The sequence below is a fragment of the Pongo abelii genome, chromosome 19 (genome assembly GCF_028885655.2).
Source record: "Pongo abelii isolate AG06213 chromosome 19, NHGRI_mPonAbe1-v2.0_pri, whole genome shotgun sequence".
NCBI classification, from domain to species: domain Eukaryota; kingdom Metazoa; phylum Chordata; class Mammalia; order Primates; family Hominidae; genus Pongo; species Pongo abelii.
The window spans coordinates 73,800,045-73,821,308 of record NC_072004.2 but is presented as its reverse complement, the minus strand read 5'-3'; the positions used below and the strand labels follow the sequence as shown (position 1 = coordinate 73,821,308).

The 21,264-nt window shown below is 43.3% G+C and overlaps 1 protein-coding gene across 7 annotated transcripts in view; it reads right to left on the bottom strand.

Annotated features, from left to right (window-relative positions):
* DHX8 (DEAH-box helicase 8) overlaps nt 1-21,264 on the bottom strand; it is a 44,045-nt gene that overhangs the window by 6,473 nt on the left and 16,308 nt on the right. For all 7 annotated transcript variants that reach the window (XM_009251686.3, XM_009251685.4, XM_024234251.3 and 4 more), the window contains 9 exon segments: nt 20,253-20,400; nt 15,504-15,685; nt 13,132-13,326; nt 12,641-12,826; nt 12,310-12,520; nt 11,830-12,011; nt 6,843-6,983; nt 3,002-3,157; nt 55-192 (listed from right to left, as the gene is read on the bottom strand). In XM_009251686.3, the coding sequence (XP_009249961.1) occupies nt 55-192; nt 3,002-3,157; nt 6,843-6,983; nt 11,830-12,011; nt 12,310-12,520; nt 12,641-12,826; nt 13,132-13,326; nt 15,504-15,685; nt 20,253-20,400 (1,539 nt within the window).

Genomic DNA, 21,264 nt, shown 5'->3' with positions numbered 1-21,264 from the left:
AAGGCTGACCAGGGAATCTTCCCAAAAGCACAGGAAGTTAAGTCTGTCCCTTACCCGGCGGCCCAAGCGAGTGAGCAGGCCCTCGTCATCCAGGGCCCCCAGTGTGTACAGCTGCTCCATGGCTGTGATCAAAGTTTCCATAGGTGGGGCATCCATGAAATCAAAGGACAGCAGATCATTGATACCCATGGCCTAGAACATAAAGGAAGAAGGCATGTGACAAGAGGGTCAGTCTAGCCAGTGTCAGCATGTGGGGAAGCTACTTGTTACTTTATTTCCCATTTCTTCAATTGCAATTAGGAAGCCACCAGTGAGACTGGCAGTAACTTCCAGGGCTGGGCCACATAAAACTCAGACTATTATAATAGAAAGCACATACTTGAGATGAGTCTCACTCTGTCGCCCAGGCTGGAGTGCAGTGGCCCAATCTCAGCTCACTGCAACCTCCACCTTCTACCTTCAAGTGATTCCCCTGCCTCAGCATCCCAAGTAGCTGGGATTATAGGCACCCGCCATCATGCCCAGCTAATTTTTGTATTTTCAGTAGAGATAGCGTTTTACCATGTTGGCTGGGCTGGTCTTGAACTCCTGACCTCAAGTGATCCGCCTGCCTCGGCCTCCCAAAGGAAAGCACATAATTTCTCAGGAAACTTTTTGAAAATACTCTCTCAGTTGGGCATGGTGGCTCACACCTGTAATCCCAGCAGTTTGGGAGGCCAAGGAGGGAAAATCGCTTGAGCCCGGGAGTTGAGACCAGCCTGGGCAACATGATAAAACATCTTCCAAAAAAAAAAAAAAAAACAAAAACAAAACCCTAACACTCTCTCAAAATGACAATACGTACAACTCAACAACAAAAGGACAAACAACTCAATTTAAAAAATAGGCAAAGAGCTTGAATAGACATTTCTTCAAAGAAGATATACAAATGGCCAACAAGCACATAAAAAGATGCACAGATACACAACATCAGTAGTAATTAGGGAAACGCAAATCAAAACTACAATGAGATATCACTTCATACCCACTAGGATGGGTTTAAGTTTTTTAAAAAACAGAAACTAACAAATGTCGGTGAGGACGGGAGACATCAGAAACCTCATGCATTGTTGGTGGGAATGTAAGATGTTGCAGCCACTGTAGAAAAGTTTGGTGGTTCCTTAATAGGCTAAATACAGAATTAGCACATGACCCAGCAATTACACTTCTAGGTATATATCCAAAAGAACTGAAAGCAGACTCAAACAGATACCTGCACACTAATGTTCACAGCAGCATTATTGATAATAGCCAAAAGGTAGAAACAATCCAAATGTCCATCTGCTGATGAATGGATAAACAAAATGTGGTATATACGTACAACAGAATACTATTCACCCTTAGAAAGGAATGAAATAAATGGATAAACCTTGAAAATAACATGAATAAATCTTGAAAACATTATTCTAAGAGAAACAGGTCAGATACAAAAGAATATTGTATGATTCCACTTAAATGAGGCTATCTAGAATAGACAAATTCAGAGAGGTAGAAAGTAGAAGAGTAGTTACCAAGAGATAGAGGAAGGGGGAAAGGGGAGTCACTGTTTAATGGGTACAGAGTTTCTGTTTGGGACAATGAAAAAGTTCTAGAAATGGATGTTGGTGATGGTTGTACAACATCTTGAATGTATTTAATGCCACTGAATTGTATACTTTAAAAAGCTTACAATAGTAAATGTTGTTATGTATTTTACAATAATAATAATAATAAAGTCTACCAACTTGTCCTGTCTATTGCATACATCATTTCTACTATATATCTATGAGGGATCTCATACTATGTTAGGTGGGAGGGATATAAAGATGGCCAGGATATGGCCCCTGCTTTCAGAGTTCACACTGGGTGAGAACTATGTTCACAAAACCACCACAGTGCAATCTACATGCCTGGTACGTAGCAGGTGTTCAATACATTAGCTAATTCGATGAATAAAAGAAACGACTGAATGATGCACGATTCAAGTGTATATAAAGTGTGATGTGGTAGGACCTAAGCTTTCTATTTTTTTCTCATAAAGTGATCGTGACCATAAACACAGCAGGTGTTCAATAAATGTTTATTGTGTGAATAATAACTATGAGGAATTATGTTAGCAATCACCAAGCACTGTGCCAAGTGCCTTTACCTACATTATCTCACTTATCTTTCCAACAAATACTATTAACAGCCCCTTTTTCAGAGGAGAACACAGAGCAGAGGGCAAAGTAAATAAACTTGCCCAAAGTCACAGTTTGGAGCTGAAGTCCGAGCCACAGATGCCTCTCTGTTGGCACTTCAGAGACTGGAGTAGGTTTCTTTTTTCTTTCCAAAGTTCTGTTTCAGCCTCTTTTACAGGGAATAAATAATAAATGACAACAGAGCACTCTGCACCAGAAAGTGCCAGGGCTCCAGGGTAGCATCAGTGTCGGGGGAAACGCCATCAGCTGGGAAATTACTCATACAGCTCCTCCTGCCAAAAGAGAATGAAGTCCTCACTGGGGACTGAGAGAGGAAGAACAATGATTCAGAATGAAAACCAAGCCCCTGAGAGCCAGTCTGAAATCTGTACTGACAGTTCCCTTGCAAAGTTTTTGAACAGGGGGTTTTTCTCTCGTTCTAAAAGAACAGAATTGGATCTGAGCACTAAAGTGGTTGAGGTTAGGTGTGTTTGTCCACAGTTTGGCATTGATTATATTTTTCTAATTTCCTTTTAGAAAATGCTCCTAACTAGAACCTTTTACAACCTAATATCCTGCTGGTTGTTATGGTAAGAAAAAATGTGTGTTCACAGCAGACATGCCAACTTAGCCCCAGACCTGCCGTGAGAGGCTGTTATCACAGCCATTTGCATTTCACTCAAAGGGACTAGTTTCATGAGGTTACTAAAGTATTTAACAAGGTTCATAAAACTGAGATTCATTTATGAAGGCCAGGATTGGACTGTTCCACCAACCCATTTTAACAAGACAGTGATTTCTACCTTGAGTGACAGCACTGTGCTTGCTAAGTTGGTTCTCTGGATTTCCGGCACGTTGGTGGTCAGCATTTCATCTCGGTAGGCACGTTCTGTGTACAGCCTGTAACACTTCCCTGGGCCTGTTCTCCCAGCTCTGCCAGCTCGTTGCTTTGCCTGAGCCTAGAGGGTTGGGCATATAAAAGCAACATATCTGTTAAACACTGCTTAACAGCTTTACCCAGGATATATGTTAAAAGGGGGACAATTAGCAACTAGCAAAATCAGAAATGGGGTTGATTTCACTTCCTTTGGGACCATTTCCAAGACTACCAATGCTCTTATCTTCCCCTTTCCATACTCAGCACTTCGGGGAAGTTTGTTCAAGGGAGGCAATACAAGCAGGGTTAATGGAAGAAATATTATACAGATCTCAGACATACATCTTCAAAATAGTGTGGCGCAATATAAAAGAGAAAGCATAAAACAAGATGACAGAACACCATCCCCACAGTTATGACCAAAAATGTAAGTGAAGTAAATATATTATGTCAATCATCCCAATGATGACTCTGCAGTCATTTTAAAAATTATGTTTGCAGGCCAGGCGTCGTGGCTCACGCCTATAATCCCAGCACTTTAGGAGGCCAAGGTGGGTAGATCGCCTGAGCCCAGGAGTTCGAGACCAGCCAGGGCAATATGTTGAAACTCCATCTCTACAAAAAATACAAAAATTAGCTTGGTGTGGTGGCTCACGCCTGTAGTCCCAGTATTCAGGAGGCTCAGATGGGAGGATCACCTGACCCTGGGGAGGTCGAGGCTGGCTGCAGTAAGCCGTAATCACACCACTGCACTACAGCCTGGGCAACAACAGAGACTGACCCTGACTCAAAATAAAATAAAAAATAAAAATAAAAATCATGTTTGCAATGTTAAATGACAGAAGAAAATGTTCATTCGCATTAAATGCAAAATGCAAGTTACGAAACAATGTAAAATAATTTTAGTAAAAGTCTTTATATATCAACTACTAGAAGGAAATGACTAGGGGAAAAAAACCCTAAAATGTTAACAGTGGCTAACTCTGATAGTAGGCTTGCAGATGAGGTCTATTTTCTTTAGACTTTACCAAATATTGAACATGTATTATTCTAATAGGAAAATTAAGTACTCAAAAAAATATACAAAACTGCATATTTACTTGACTACTAAAATTGCAACCATGAAAGAAAGAAACATGAAAAAAGAAAGAAACATAAAAAAAAAACATGAAAAGAAAAACAGCAAAACGATAACAGTAGAGGTAGTAGGATGATGGGTAAATTCTTTTCTTCTATTTTTCAAAAATAATATAACACTACTTCGAAAACACTAATTTTTTTTTAATTAAAAAAAAATGTAGTTTAGCCATAGGTTGCTAGGAAACAATGAATAGCAATCTGAAGAGGGCCATTTTCAGACAAACCATCTGTTGTTACAAACAGTACCAGGATTTACAAATTACTATGCCAGCTCCAAACCAAAGGATAGGTTATGAAAGGACAACTAACCACACAAATCCAGGCAGCAATCACACACAGTGGCTGGACTCCACAGCATTCTACAGATATCTCTCTCCAAATCAGGAAAGGCATGTGTAACTAATTTTTTGATCACCACCACCCTGACAAGTAGTATAGAGCATACAAGCTGGAGCCAGGCTACCCAGGTTCAAATCTTGGCTCCACTAGCTCTGTGATGTTAGGCAAATCACCTAACCCCTCTGTGCCTCAGGCTCCTCATCTGTGAAAATAATATCTACCACATAGGATCAATGCGAGAATGCACTGAGTCAATGCATGTATCTAGGACGTTAAGTACACTATAAGTGTGAGCTATTATCGGGCCAGGCACAGTGGCTCATGCCTGTAATCCCAGCACTTTGGGAGGCCGAGGCGGGTGGATCATGAGGTCAGGAGAGCGAGACCATCCTGGCTAAGACAGTGAAACCCCGTCTCTACCAAAACCACAAAAATTAGGTGGTCATGGTGGCATGCGCCTGTAATCCCAGCTACTTGGGAGGCTGAGGCAGGAGAATCACTTGAACCCAGGAGGCTGAGGTTGCAGTGAGCCGAGATCGCACCATTGCACTCCAGCCTGGGCAACAGAGCGAGGCTCCATCTCAAAAAACAAAACAAAACAAAACAAGTGTTAGCTATTATTATTACTTAAGTTTCAAAATAAAAATAGCCTTACAGCTTTCACAAATTATGAAAATAATACACACCCACCGTAAAAGATTAAGACAACATATAAAAGTATGAAAGAAAATGCACATCATCTAGTAGCACCACCTATAAATAATCTTGGCTAACATTTAGACTACATGCTTTCAATCTTGGGCACAGCTTGCTCACACACACTGCAGAAATGCTCACCATCTATTTTTAAACAAAAATTGGATTATACCATTCATGCTGTTTTGCAGGCTCACTTTTTCAAATAAAATATTATAGTTACATGCTTATGTCATTAAATATAGATACACGCCACCATGTTAACGCCACCAACATTCTATGCCATGAATATACCATAATTTATTAAACTACTTCCCTTTTGGAATACATTTAGAATTTTTTCCAGGTTTCCTCTGATATAAACAATGCTTCGATGAACATCCTTTTCCATTACCTTTGGACATGTATTTAATCATTTCTAACTTTCAGATATATTTCTAGAAGCAGAACAGTTAGGTTAAAGAGATGAACCTTTAAGTTTTGGATATACTATTGCCAAACTTCTCTCAAAAAAGTGATCGGGTAATTCATTTTTAAATATAATTTAGGCAGGAAATTATTCCATAATTACCCAAAAAACCAGAAAGTCATGTAATTTATTATCTCAGATATCTATCTCGTAGCTAAGCAAGGTACTAGAAAATAAAGTACTGATCTTTCCATCTAAAATAGGTAATATAGGGTACTAGGATTCTAACTTTTTTTATGTTCTAGTTTTATGGGGCATTTAAACAAATTATTATTATTATTTTAGAGACAGGGTCTTGCTCTCTTGCCCCAGCTAGAGTGCAGTGATGCTATCCTAGCTCACTGCAGCCTCAGACTCCTGGGCTCAAGTGATCCTCCCACCTCAGACTCTTAAGCAGCTGGGACTGGTGGCACATGCCCCCATGCCAGGCTAATTTTTATTTTTTATTTTTTATAGTGACAGGGTCTTGCTATGTTGCCCAGGCTAGTTTAGAACTCCTGGCCTCAAGTAATCCTCCCACTTCAGCATTCCAAAGTGCTGGGATTACAGGTGTGAGCCAAGGTGTCTGGCCTTATGGGGGCATTTTAATGGTGAAATACTATTTTAAAGATTAAAAAGGGCCAGGCATGGTGGCTCACGCCTGTAATCCCAGCACTTTGGGAGGCCAAGACGGGTGGATCATCTGAGGTTGGGAGTTCAAGACCAGCCTGACCAACATGGTGAAACCCTGTCTCTACTAAAAATAGAAAATTAGCTGGGTGTGGTGGCGCATGCCTGTAATCCCAGCTACTTGGGAGGCTAGGCCAGGAGAATCGCTTGAACCCGGGAGGCAGAGGTTGCAGTGAGCCGAGATCGCGCCACTGCACTCCAGCCTGGGCAACAAGAGTGAAACTTAGTCTCAAAAAAAAAAAAAAAAGATTAAAAACTTCAAGGATCAATCAGACTTCGGGGATAAAAAAAGATTAAAAACAAATAACAAAAAACCCTTCCCTCATGTCATTATAGTACCCAGTATCATAAAAGTTCATCTTTGAAAACAAGTTTGAAATATATAACCACAAAAAAATTTCAGAAAGGCCCTAACCAGGATTATCAGGAAAACTGTTGATACAAGCCGTCATACCTGAGAAATAGGCGTCACCACAAGCTGGTCAATCCCTGTCTTGGAATTGTAAACTTTCTGCTTCACGAATCCTGGGTCCACCACATAGTAGATACCATCAATAGTCAGCGATGTCTCTGCGATATTGGTGGCAATCACAACCTGAAGGCAAGAGGGACAAAGCTGGAGTGAGGTGCCCAGGCTCAGCCCTGAGGTATGAAATGGTCTTCTGAACCCAGATATCTTCCTGAAGGAATATGTGGCTATCTCTGTCTCTAGATGGTTAAAATGACACTTAATCCCAGCTCAGCCTCCAACAGCAGAAGGGAGGTGCCTTCCGCTTAACGGTTAAGTTGGAAAAGGGATGGTACCTGAGAGGTGAGTGGAACAGGAAAAAGCTAAGGCCAATAAAAGCCAATTTCATTTGGTGCAAATAGCTACTGTATATCTCATTTTCTAGATCCAATGTTGATTACTACAATTTTAATTTTCTAGCACCCTGGGAAAGCAGAGATTTCCTGGCATCACATGTGCCAATGCAAAATGAGATTTTTCTTTCCCCTACCGAGACATCTGGACTAAAAAATGGGCTGCTTGTATTTTGTGGAATATGTATGTGGAACAAGAGGGAGATTGCTTCCTTTTACTGATCATAAAATGAACCATGAGATGAAACAGGAATTTCACAGTTTGTGTGTGTGTAGCAGTCTATGTGATCTGGAGGATTATTAGTCTCAGCTTGGCACTGTCACTGTTCTTCCACCCAGAGGTTCAGCTAATAAAATACAATTGCTTGGAAAAATCATCACTGGGGGCACTGGAATATCACGCATCATGCCAGCATCTTAGTGGTCCTGAAAGGCTTCTACCTGCTACAGAACTACAGAAGCTCTGCTTAGAAAGAACTCTCATTATTAGGAATAGAATAGGGGAGAAATTCACCATCTTTCCACTCAAGCCTCCTCCCATGTTTCCCTCCTCAGCGCCATCTTCCATCCGGCTGCCCAAGCCAGAAACCTGAGAGTCATGCCTGACTTCCCTCACCCTTCTCCCCTTTACCTGTTAGTACCCACCAAGTCTTGTCCATTTTAACTCTTTAACATTACTCAAGTCCATCTGCCTTCTTTTTTTTTTTTTTTGAGATGGAGTCTCACTCTGTTGCCCAAGCTGGAGTGCAGTGGTACGATCTCGGCTCACTGCAACCTCCACCTCCCAGGTTCAAGCGATTCTCCTGCCTCAGCCTCCTGAGTAGCTGGGATTACAGGCACACGCCACCATGCCTGGCTAATTTTTGCATTTTTTAGTACAGACTGGGTTTCATTATGTTGGCCAGGCTGGTCTTGAACTCCTGACCTCGTGATCTACCCGCTTCGGCCTCCCAAAGTGCTGGGATTACAGGTGTAAGCCACCACGCCTGGCCAAGTCCATCTGCCTTCTACTCTTAGGTATATGTCCAAGAGAGATGAAAACATACATCCACACAAAAACTTCGTTTTCTTTTTAGAGACAGGGTCTGGTTTGCTCTGTAGCCCTGGCTGGAGTAGTCGTGTGATCATGGCTCATAGCAGCCTCACCCTCCCAGGCTCAAGTGATCCTCCCACCTCAATCTCTTGAGTAGCTGGGACTACAGGCATGTGCCACCACGCCTGGCTGATTTTTTTTTTCTTTTTTTTTTTTTGTAGAGATAGGGGTCTCGCCATGTTGCCCAGGCTGATCTTGAACTTCTGGGCTCAAGGGATCCTCCCACTTTGGCCTCCAAATATGCTGGGATCTGCCAGGTGCAGTGGCTCACGCCTGTAATCCTAGCACTTTGGGAGGCTGAGGCGGATGGATCATCTGAGGTCAGGAGTTTGAGACCAGCCAGGCCAACATGGTGAAACCCTGTCTCTACTAAAAATTCAAAAATTAGCCGGGCGTGGTGGCACATGCCTGTAATCCCAGCTACTCGGGAGGCTGAGGCAGAAGAATCACCTGAACCTGGGAGGCAGAGGTTGCAGTGAACCGAGATCATGCCACTGCATTCCAGCCTGGATGACAGAGCAAGACTCTGTCTCAAAAAAAAAAAAAAAAAAAAAAAAAAAAAAAAAAAAAAAAAAAAAAAAAAAATGCTGGGATAACAGGCATAAGCCACTGCGCCTGGCTCACACAAAAATGTGTAAACAAATGTTCACAGTAGCATTATTCAAGAAATCCCAAAAGTGAAAATGACTCCTATGTCTATCTTTTTCTTTCTTTTGAGATAGTTTTGCTCGTTGCCCAGGCTGGAGTGCAATGGCACAATCTCGGCTCACTGAAACCTCTGCCTCCTGGGTTCAGGTGATTCTCCTGCCTCAGCCTCCCAGGTAGCTGGGATTACAGGCGCCCACCACCACACCTGGCTAGTTTTTGTATTTTTAGTAGAGACAGGGTTTCACCATATTGGCCAGGCTGGTCTTGAACTCCTGACCTCAGGTGATCCATCTGCCTCAGCCTCCCAAAGTGATGAAATTACAGGCGTGAGCCACTGCGCTCAGCTCCAATGTCCATCAACTGATAAATGGATAAACAAAATGTGTTGTGCCCATACAACACAACAGTATTCAGCAAGAAAAAGAAATCAAGTATTGATACATACTACAATGTTGATGAACTCTGAAAACATGCTAAGTCTGGAAAAATCACTGGAAATAAGCCAGCCACAAATATATGATTTCATTTATATGAAATGTCCAGAATAGGCAAATCCACAGAGATAGAAGGTATAGGTTAGTGGTTTCCAGGGGCTGAGCAGACGAGTAAATGGGGATAGATGACTGCTAAAGGGTACAGCATTTCTTTTTAGGGAGATAAAATTGTTCTAAATATAATTGTGGTGATGGCTGCACAATTCTGTGAATACGGTTAGCCCTCTGTATCTGCTGATTCCCCATCTGTGGATTCAACCAACGGCAGATTAAAAATATTTGAGGAAAAAAATACAACAATAAAAAAATACAAATAAAAAATACAGTAAAACAACTACTTATATAGCATTTACACTGTATGAGGTATTACAGGTAATCTAGAGATAAAGTATCACACAGGAAGATGTGCATAGGTTACATGCAAATACTACGGCATTTTATATAACAGACTTGAGCATACTTAGATTTTGGTATCCCCTGGGGTCCTGGAACCAATCCCTACATACCATGGGTAAAAGCCTTTGAACTGTACACTTTAAAAGGGTAAATTCTGGCTGGGCACAGTGGCTCACGCCTGTAACCCCAGCACTTTGGGAGGCCGAGGGGGGCAGATCATCTGAGGTCAGGAGTTCGAGACCAGCCTGACCAACATGGAGAAACCCTGTCTCTACTAAAAACACAAAAGTAGCCGGGCATGGTGGCACATGCCTGTAATCCCAGCTACTTGGGAGGCTGAGGCAGGAGAATCGCTTGAATCCGGGAGATGGAGGTTGCGGTGAGCCAAGATTGCACCATTGCACTCCAGCCTTGAACAAGAGCGAAACTGCGTCTCAAAACAAACAAACAAAAAAAGGTAAATTCCAATCTGGGCAACATGGCGAAATTGTGTCTCTACAAAAAAAATACAAAAATTGGCTGGGTGTGGTGGCTCACCCCGGTAATCCCAGCACTTTGGGAGGCCGAGGCCGGCAGATCACATGAGGTCAGGAGTTCGAGACCAGCCCGGCCAACGTGGGGAAACTCCATCTCTACTAAAAATACAAAAATAAGCCAGGAGTGGTAGTGGGTGCCTATAGTCCCAGCTACTCGGGAGGCTGAGGCAGGGGAATTGCTTGAACCTAGGAGGTGAAGGTTGCAGTGAGCCGAGATTGTGCCGTTGCACTCCAGCCTGGGCAACAAGAGTGAAACTCTGTCTCAAAAAAGAAAACAAAAACAAAAACAAAAATTAGCCAAGAATGGTGGCATGCGCCTGTAGTCCCAGCTGCTTAGGAGGCTGAGGCAGGAGGATCACTTGAGCCTGAAAGGCAGAGGTTGCAGTGAGCTGAGATCACACTACTGCACTCCAGCTTGGGTGACAGAGTGAGACCCCACCTCAGAAACAAAAAAAAAAAGTGGGGGGTGGAAAGAGTTAATTGAAAGGTATGTAAACTATATCTCAATAAAACTGTTATTAAAAAGATACCTACATCCATCTGTCTCCTTTCCTGTTGTCTCATACACACAGTCATATACTTGGTTCCAGCCACTGGAACTATGCCATTCCCTGAACTGGCCCCACTTACTCATCTCCAGGCCATCACAGATAGTTCTGTGTCCTCAGAATGCTTGTCCCCTTGCCTTTCAAGAGTTCTCCAGGACTACCTTAGATCCTTATTTCCTCTAGGAAGACAGGGTTGGGTGCTCCCACCTGGGTATCCAAGTATGAGTGGCATTTTCACACTAAACGCTGAAAGTCTGTTGACTGGGGATGCCCCACAGCAGATAGAGGCTTGTTCTCACAATGCAGCTCCCATGTGTAGCCCAAAGCCTGGTAGATGCTCAAAAAATATTTGTCAAATGAAGGAGAAGAGGAAGAAGAGGAGAGGTCGCATACTAGACCCTCATTCCTAAACAAATTGGTTGGACCACTCTCTGAAGCCTAACAAACAAGACTTGCATACACCTGGCCGGGCGCGGTGGCTCACGCCTGTAATCCCAGCACTTTGGGAGGTCGAGGCGGGCGGATCACGAGGTCAGGAGATCGAGACCATACTGGCTAACACAGTGAAACCTCGTCTCTATTAAAAATACAAAAAATTAGCCAGGCGTGGTGGCGGGTGCCTGTAGTCCCAGCTACTCGGGAGGCTGAGGCAGGAGAATGGCATGAACCCGGGAGGCGGAGCTTGCAGTGAGCTGAGATCGCACCACTGCACTCCTGCCTGGGTGAGAGCAAGACTCTGTCTTGAGAAAAAAAAAAAAAAAAAAAAAGACTTGCATACACCCTAAGCAGTCCCTACTATGGCTGGCAGGCTGCACACAACACATGGTTTCAGGGCACATGGAAGCTTCATTTTTGCCCATGTTACCTTTCTGCTGCCTGGTGGAGCTGGGTCAAAGATTCGGGTCTGCATCTCACTGGGAAGAGCAGAGTACACTGGGAGGATAATTAACTCTGGAACATCAGGTCCCAGGGATTTCATTCTTTCATACAGGATCTCACAAGCAGTATCAATTTCTTCCTGACCAGTCAGGAAGACCAGGATATCACCTACGAGCAGAATAGAGCATTCATCTACTTTCTGTGTGTGTGTGTGTTCTATACAAAGGCTATGGTGATATTAATAAAACTTCAAATAACAGAACATATACATTCATATTCTGACCAGTAAGTAAACAATAGAAGTTTGTTTATATATTGACATTATAACCACCATCATTTCAAACATACAAGCCTGAGGCTTGCAGAGAGATGAATATTTAGAAGGTGTTTTTAAAAAGATTAGCAAAAAAGATACCCATATGAGGACTTTTGGCCTAAGAGGGAAAAAATTGCTTTTTCCCTTTACCTGGTGGTTCTGTTAAATGGATCTGCATAACAGTAATCAGGCTGGCATCCAGATAATCTGTCTCAGGTTCCTTTGTGTACAGTATTTCCACTGGATATGTTCGACCTGGGATGGTGAAAATGGGAGCTTCATAGAAGTATTGAGAAAACTTCACTGCGTCCAAGGTGGCTGAGGTGACAATCAGCTTCATGTCCTGCCGTTTCTGAACTGTCTGAAGAGAAATATTATGTGGCTTACTGAAAAGGACTACCCAGAGACACAGGTACTCAAATCCAACTGCCAGAATTCAGTTTCCAACAGGTAGAGGGGTCATTAAAGAGCATCTAGTTACCTTTTTCAACAATCCAAAGAGCACATCGGTGTGAATTGTCCTCTCATGCGCCTCGTCCAACATGATGATCGCGTACTGAGTGAGGTCAGGGTCAATCAAGCACTCTCTAAGCAACATCCCATCTGTCATGTACTTGATGACTGTTTCAGGGCTAGTGCAGTCCTCAAATCGAATGGTGTAGCCCACCTAAAGCAGAACAGAAGGGGAAAACCTAGGATACAAATGTCTCCTTTTCCCAATCACCAGGCAAGATTTCAGCCCAGTCACTGTCACTCATAATCTTAAGAATCTGATCAAGATGTACAGTAATTTCCTCACAGTAAGGTATGTCTTAGACTATACCCTGAACAGACTGATTATGACAATGGGAACCCTCTCTCCCTCAGGAGAAACCTGAAAAAAGAGAGTATTATTAATATTTCTATTTGATAGATTAAGAGATCTGGGCCTTTGCTTCTGGTATTTTTAGAGCGACTCCACTATCTACTTACCTCTTGGCCTAAGCAACAACCAAACTCCTCTGACACTCTTTTGGCCACCGACATAGCTGCCACTCTTCTGGGCTGGGTACACCCAATCTTGCCCCTGGAAGTGTAGCCTGCTTCCGCCAGGTACTGGGTGATCTGTGTTGTCTTTCCAGATCCTGTCTCACCAATGACAATCAGGATCTGATTGTCATGGACGGCCTGAAAGCAACAGAATATAAATATGGTCATTAAAATCTGCCAGAATATAAATATGGTCATTAAACAGAATATAAATATGGTCATTAAAATCTACATTACTCTGGAATAAAATAATTACTATATTCTAACACCAAAGAAAAGAGGAATATACATATATAGTTAAAGAAGTCACAATGAATTTAAAAGATACATAAAAAGTGTTCCTTCCCACTGTAACTCCCAAATTTCTAGTATCTTTCCCCAAGTTATTTCTTATTTCTACGTTGTTTGTAACAGCCAAGGATTACAATCAATGATGTTGCTATGGATATAGGACTACTTAAATAAACCAGAGCCTATCCAAATAACACAGCCCATAAAAAAAGGCTTTTTTTTTTTTTTTTTTGAGACGAAGTCTCACTCTGTCGCCCATGCTGGAGTGCAGTGGCATGATCTCAGTTCATTGCAACCTCCACCTCCCGGATTCAAGCGATTCTCTTGTTTCAGCCTCCCAAGTAGCTGGGACTACAAGTGCCCACCAGCACGCCCGGCTAATTTTTGTACTTTTAGTAGAGACAGGGTTTTACCATGTTGGCCAGGCTGGTCTCGAACTCCTGACCTCAGGTGATCCGCCTGCCTTGGCCTCCCAAAGTATTGGGATTACAGGCGTGAGCCACTGTGCCTGGCTTGGCTTTTTTTTTTTTTTTTTTAAGAAGGCCAGGCGCAGTGGCTCATGCCTGTAATCCTAGCACTTTGGGAGGCCAAGGAGGGAGGACTGCTTGAGTCCAGGAGTTCAAGACCAGCCTGGACAATATAGTGAGACCTCATCTCTACAAAAAATACAAAAAACTAGCTGAGCATGATGGTGCATGCGTTGTAGTCCCATCTACTTGGGTGTCTGAGGTGGGAAGATCACTTGAGCCCAGGAGGTAGAGGTTGCAGTGAGCTGAGATCATGCCACTGTACTCCAGCCTGCACAAAGCAAGACTCTGTCACACACACATACACACACACACACACACACAAATCTCTGAGATGTATCATTAAGTGGAAAAAGATGTAGAACAGTGTATATAAGATCACTGTCACCTGTAAACACATACAGTACTCATATAAAATGTGTGTGCATGTGTGTGCATATATTTGTACTTGCTTGTATACATATAAGATATTGTTGAAAGGATTCACCGGAAACTAGTAAACCTGATTACCTCAAGGAAGACTCGGTGGTCTTAAAATCAGAACTCCAGAATATAGAGTATCGAAGCACTCTATGAGTTTCCCATATGAGTTTATTGACTGAGTATCCTCATTTTTAATTACTGAACAGAGCTGTTGGTCCATGCAACACAATACTCTGCCCACTTGGAACTGTTCTAGGGGCCCCAGGAAAAAGAAAATATACAGACACATACATAAGTATGTGTGTCTGTACACGCACACACAATCATTCGTGATATGGGGTCTCACTCGGTCGCCCAGGCTGGAGTGCAGTGGTGTGATTGCAGTTCACTGCAGCCTCGACCTCTCAGGCTCAAGAAACCCTCTTATCTCAGCCTCCCGAATAGCTGGGACTACAGGCATGGACCACCACACCCAGGTAATTTTTTTTTTTTTAGACGGAGTCTCTCTCTGTAGACAGGCTGGAGTGCAGTGGCGTGATCTTGACTCACTGCAACCTCCGACTCCCTGATTCAAGCGATTCTCTTGCCTCAGCCTCCAGAGTAGCTGGGATTATAGGCATGCGCCACCATGCCCAGCTAATTTTTTGTATTTTTAGTAGAGACGGGGTTTCACCGTGTTGGCCAGGATGGTCTCGAACTCCTGAACTTGTGATCCACCCACCTTTGCCTCCCAAAGTGCCGGATTATAGGTGTGAGCCACCACGCCCCACCAAATTTTTTATTTTTTGTAGAGACAAGATTCCCTATGTCACCCCAGGCTGGTTTCAAACTCCTAGGCTCAAGTGATCCTCCTGCCTTGGCCTCCGATGTGCTGGGATTATAGGCATGCGCTACCGCGCCCAGCCCCATTTTAAAAAAAAGTATTTAGAAAGTCTTCTCCTTCTTTCTTAACCCTTTTGGATGAGCCACTTCAAGTAGGCACATACTTGTCCCGTTAGTTTCAATTTAAAAATATCGCCCCTCTTTTAGACAATAACCCTACTCCCCACCAATACATCATAAAAGTCTTCTCACCTGGACCAACTGCTCCTTCAGTTTGTAGATGGGCAGGCTCTCCCTCTGCTCAAGGATTGACATCTGGGTCTTTTTTCCGTAAGAGGCTTTGTTGCCCCCAAAGGCATGCTTCTTCCACTCAGGAATATCATTGGGCATCATCCCAATACCCCTCATGTTGGCAGCAATCTGTCTGCCTTCCGCTGGAAAGGAAAACAGGCAACTTAGTATTGTCCTCAAGCTACCTCAAGATGTACCAGGAAAAAAATAAAATGGCACGTGGGCACTGCACATGCAGCATCTCAATTCAGCGACCCGTGATCAAAAGTACTCAAAGAAACAAATTAATGTGAAGAAAAGAATATAGAAGGGGCAGCAGCGAATGGGAAAGAGACTGTAACAAGTGGTGCTACACACCTGTGATGTCAGAAAAAAGGTTAGTTGAGAGAAGTGAAAACCTGATTGTTTGACACTGTAATTATTTTTTTTTAGGTAGGGTCTTACTCTGTCATCCAAGTGGGAGTGCAGTGGTGCAATCCTGGCTCACTGCAGCCCCGACCTCCTGGGCTCAAGCGAGAACAGGTCACTCTATGTTGCCAGGCTGGTCTCGAACTCCTGGGCTAAAGCAATCCACCCATCTCACCTTCCCAAAGTAATGGAATTACAGGTGTGGCCACCATGCACAGCACTCCCCTTTTTAAATAACTGCTATATTGAGATGTAATTCACAAACCATGTCACACTTTTTAAATTTAATTTTATTTTTTTGAGACAGGATCTTGCTCTGTTTCCCAGGCTGGAGTGCAGTGACGCAATCACGGCTCACTGCAGCCTCAAATTCCTGGGCTCAAGGAACCCTCTCTCCTTGGCCTCCCAAGGTGCTGGGATTACAGGTATGAGCCACCAAGCCAGGCCTCTGTGTCACTCTTTTTGAGTGTTTAACTCAGTGTTTTACCGTATATTCATTAAGTTGTGCAACTATCCCCACTATTTAATTTTAGTGTATTTTCATCATCCCAAAAAGAAACCCTGTACCCATTAGCAGTTACTCCCCATTCCTCCCTTTTCCTTTCCCTTGGCAACCATTAGTCTACTTTCTATGTCTATGGGTCCTATTCTGCATATTTCATACAATATGTGGTCTGTTGTGCCTGGCTTCTCTCAGATTAATTATTATTATTTTTTTTTGAGACAGGGTCTGGCTCTGATGCCCAGCAGGCTGGAGTGCAGTGGCGAGATCTCAGCTCAGCAACCTCCACCTCCTGGGCTCAAGCAATCCTCCCATGTTAGCCTCCTGAGTAGCTGGGATTACAGGTGCATGTGATCACACCTGGCTAAACGTTTTTTTTTTTTTTTTTTTAGACGGAGTTTTGCAATTGTTGCCCAGGCTGGACTGCAATGGCGTGATCTCAGCTCACTGCAACCTCCGCCTCCCAGGTTCAAGTGATTCTCTTGCCTCAGCCTCCCTAGCAGCTGGGATTACAGGTGCGTGCCACCACATCTGTTAATTTTTCTATTTTTAGCACAGATGGGGTTTCACTATGTTGGCTAGGCTGGTCTCAAACTCCTGACCTCAGGTGATCCAACTGCCTCAGCCTCCCAAACTGCTGGGATTACAGGCATGAGCCACCATGCCCGGACTAATTTTTGTATTTTTTTCAGAGACAGGGTTTCACCACATTGCCCAGCTTGGTTTCAAATTCCCCAACTCAAGCGATCTGTCTGCCTCAGCCTTCCAAAGTGCTGGGATTACAGGTGTGAGCCACCTTGCCCAGACCTAGCTTATATTTTCAAGATTCATCTTGGAATTGTGGCTTGAGGAGCCAAAAAAAAAATGAGCAGAATTTTAGTGGCTCTCTAGCATATGCAAACATTTTACAAATTTGATGCCAAAAGCTGGCTATGAAAAAATACTTATGCCTACTAACCAAATAAGTGAGCTTTGGCAGAGGCCAAAGGTGGGTCATGAGAACATTTCACTAAAGGGTAAAAGGGAATGAATGGGTTTATTCTGAGGAAATGGAAGATGATATTGTTAAACAATGAGCGAATATGTCCAACCTTCTGCTGTAAATCTAATATTTTGGTTTTTATTTTTGTCGTTTTTAAAATAGAGACAAGGGCCAGGCATGGTGGCTCACCAGTAATCCTAGCACTTTGGGAGGCCAAGGGGGGCAAGATCATTTGAGGTCAGAAGTTCGAGACCAGCCTGACTAACATGGTGAAACCCTGTCTCTACCAAAAATACAAAATAATTACTCGGGTGTGGTGGCGGGCACCTGTAGTCCCAGCTACTTGGGAGGCTGAGGCAGGAGAATCGCTTGAACCCGTGAGGCAGAGGCTGCAGTGAGCCAAGATTGCACCACTGCACTCCAGCTGGGGCAACATAGTGAGACTCCATCTCAAAAATTAAACTAAACTAAACTAAAATAACAAAACAAAACAAAACAAAATAAAATAAAATAAAATAGAGATAAGGTCTTACTATGTTGCCCAGACTGGTCTTGAACTCCTGGCCTCAAGCAATTTTCCTGCCTCAGCCTCCCAAAGTGTTGGGATTACAGGTGTGAGCCATCATGCCGAACCTAATCTAATATTTGAATCTCTATTACATGCAGCCAAACTGATATCTAAATTAACACAATTCCCAAACTTCTGTCTCCAGCCCAGACCTCTCTTCTGAGCTCTTATACTCAATTCTACACTGGATACCTCAACCTAAGATGTCCTCTAGTTGCCTTGGATACAAGTCCAAAACAGAATTCACCATCTTTCCCCACAAACCCATTTCTCCTCCAGTGTTCCCATCATTCATCCTAGTGCTCATACCAGAAACCTGGAAGTCATCTTTGACCATTCCTGTTGCCCCACATTCAATAAATTACTTTTCTCAAGTACATCCCTCCTCTTTGATACCTCCATGTTCAAGCCACCATCCTCTCTCTTCTGAATTATTATAAAAGCTTCCTAAATCATCACATGTGCCCCATCCAACTCATTCTGCAGGGCACCCTGAATCATCCTTTGGAAATGCAACTCTGGTCATGCCATGTGCCAGCTGCAAACTTTCAACATCTGGCTGGGCATGGTAGCTCACACTTGTAATCCCAGCACTTTGGGAGGCCGAGATGGGGGGGATCACCTGAGGTCGTGAGTTCAAGACCAGCCTGACCAACATGGAGGACCCTCGTCTCTACTAAAAATACAAAAAATTAGCTAGGCGTGGAAGCGCATGCCTGTAATCCCAGCTACTTGGGAGGCTGAGGCAGGAGAATCACTTGAATCAGGGAGGTGGAGGTTGCCGTGAGTCGAGATCATGGCGTTGCACTCCAGCCTAGGCAACAAGAGCAAAACTCCGTCTCAGAAACAAAAACAATAACAACAAAAGAACTTTTCAACATCTCCCAGTGCTATTAGAATTGAGCCCAGCTTCCTAATGCCACCTACAAAGCCCTGGCCTGATGTTCTTATCTCATCCCCTACCACTGCCCATTGCTCTCTCTATTCCATCCACACAGGCCTTCTTTCAGTTCCTTCTTTCCCACCCCACAAACCCAACACGGGCTACTCCTCAGGCTGGAACATACTCCCCAACCTCCATCATATCTCCACTTGACAGACTGAGTCCAATTTACCCTTTGGGTCTCAATTTCCCCAGGGAAGTGACCCACCACAGTCAATTACACTGCCTGTACTTCTTCACATGGCACTGATCATAATTTAATTATTTGGTAATTATTTAATTAATATCCATTTCCCCGACTAAGCTGTAGTGCATAAAAGCAGGGATCACATCTGTTTAATTCACATCTATATCCCCAGTTGCCAAACACAAATTAAATTAATAAGTATTTGTTATGACTATATCTAGCAGCTAATATTTACTGCACAGAGAATTATATGAAAAAGGAAGTTTCAAAGCTGTATTATCTTTAGAATAAAATTTTTTTTTTTTTTTGAGACGGAGTCTCACTCTGTAGCCAGGCTGGAGTGCAGTGGCACGATCTTGGCTCACTGCAACCTCCGCCTCCAGGGTTCAAGCGATTCCCCTGCCTCAGTCTCCCGAGTAGCTGGGACTACAGGCGTGCACCACCATGCCCGGCTAATTTTTTGTATTTTTAGTAGAGACGGGGTTTCACCATGTTGGCCAGGATGGTCTCGATCTCCTGACCTTGTGATCCGCCCGCCTCAGCCTCCCAAAGTGCTGGGATTACAGCATGAGACACCGCGCCCGGCTAGAATAACATTTTTAAAGTGATTCAGAAGAAAAACTCAGTCTAATGATTTGACCATGGCTATTAAAACATCTTTGGTTTTAAACATGTGTTTAAGAAAAAACCAAACATGCTCTAACTGAAGTGAAACACCAAGGATAAATTTTTTTTTTCCAGACAGTGTCATTCTATCACCTAGGCTGGAGTACACTTGCCTGATCTCAGCTCACTGCAACTTCCACCTCCTGGGTTCAAGCGATTCTCCTGCCTCAGCCTCCCGAGTAGCTGGGATTACAGGTGTGTGCCACCATGCCTGGCTAACTTTTGTATTTTTTTAGTAGAGACTTGGTTTCACCATGTTGGCCAGGTTGGTCTCGAACTCCTGACCCCAGGTGATCCACCTGCCTTGGCCTCCCAAAGTGCTGGGATTACAGGCGTGAGCCACTGCCCCTGGCCCAAGGGTAAATTTTTAGTGTGTGCTGGGAGTGACCCCTCCCTGTGTTGTGAAAGGCTCAGATTTTTAAACAAGGTCCATACACCCCTCCAAGGGTCCTACCATCAGGGAGAGGGTCAACCCAGTGTTTGTTAAGTCCCATGGGAATAGAATCCATCTCAGCTTCCCGCTGGGCCTGTTTGAGTTCCCGCCTTTCTTTGGCCAAGGCACTCTGCATCATTGCTGCTTGGGAGAGCGAGCCATCTGGGTTCTGGTGCAACAGAAGAAAAAACAACATGGATTAAATGTCCAGGAAATAATAGGTAGAAGTTAAGCTCCTGTAATCTAAAACATAAATAACATCTGGAATAAAGTTCTTATCAGTGTAACAGACTATATGAAAGAAATGGATAAACCGTAGCTATTCAGATAAAATGAACAAGGACAATGGTAAATCACTGAAGGAATTGGATGTTTAGTTTGAAGATGAGAACCCCAAAAGAGATAGGAATGATGTGCTACCTTTAAATGTATGAAGGACATAAGAAAGGTATAAGAATTTTTCTGTATGACCGCGGGAACCAAAATCAAGACCATTGTGGACACTTCCGTGAGTGAGGTTTCAGGTATGCCTAAAGAAGAACTGGCGATCACATCCATCTCATGATGAAATGTACCTCCTTAAGGGCTGGTGAATTCCCTGTCACTAACAATGTCATGCAGCTATGAGATGACCATATGAGAAGAACACTGCAGAAGAATGATATGCGTGGATTATAAGCATTTCATATGTGCTGGGCTGGGAGACCTTTAATATACCCTTTTCCATACCTAAAATGTTTATTGTTCTATGAATTCTGGTTTGGATTCCCCTCACAGCTCTGCCCTCTCCAACACCCAGTGCTACAGCTTTCTATGGTGGCCAGCCCCAAGTGCTCAAGTAAATCCTTCAAAATTGCCTTTGAATCTGCAAGATTCAAGCCCTGAGGAATCCAGGCAAAGGCAATGATGGTAGATTAAGCATTCCTATCTATCTCTGCTACCACCCAAAATACACAAAAGGAGCACAAAAGAATTCAACAGTCAAAAGCAATAAAGCCAACCCAACCTCCATTTAAAACAAAACTATTATAGA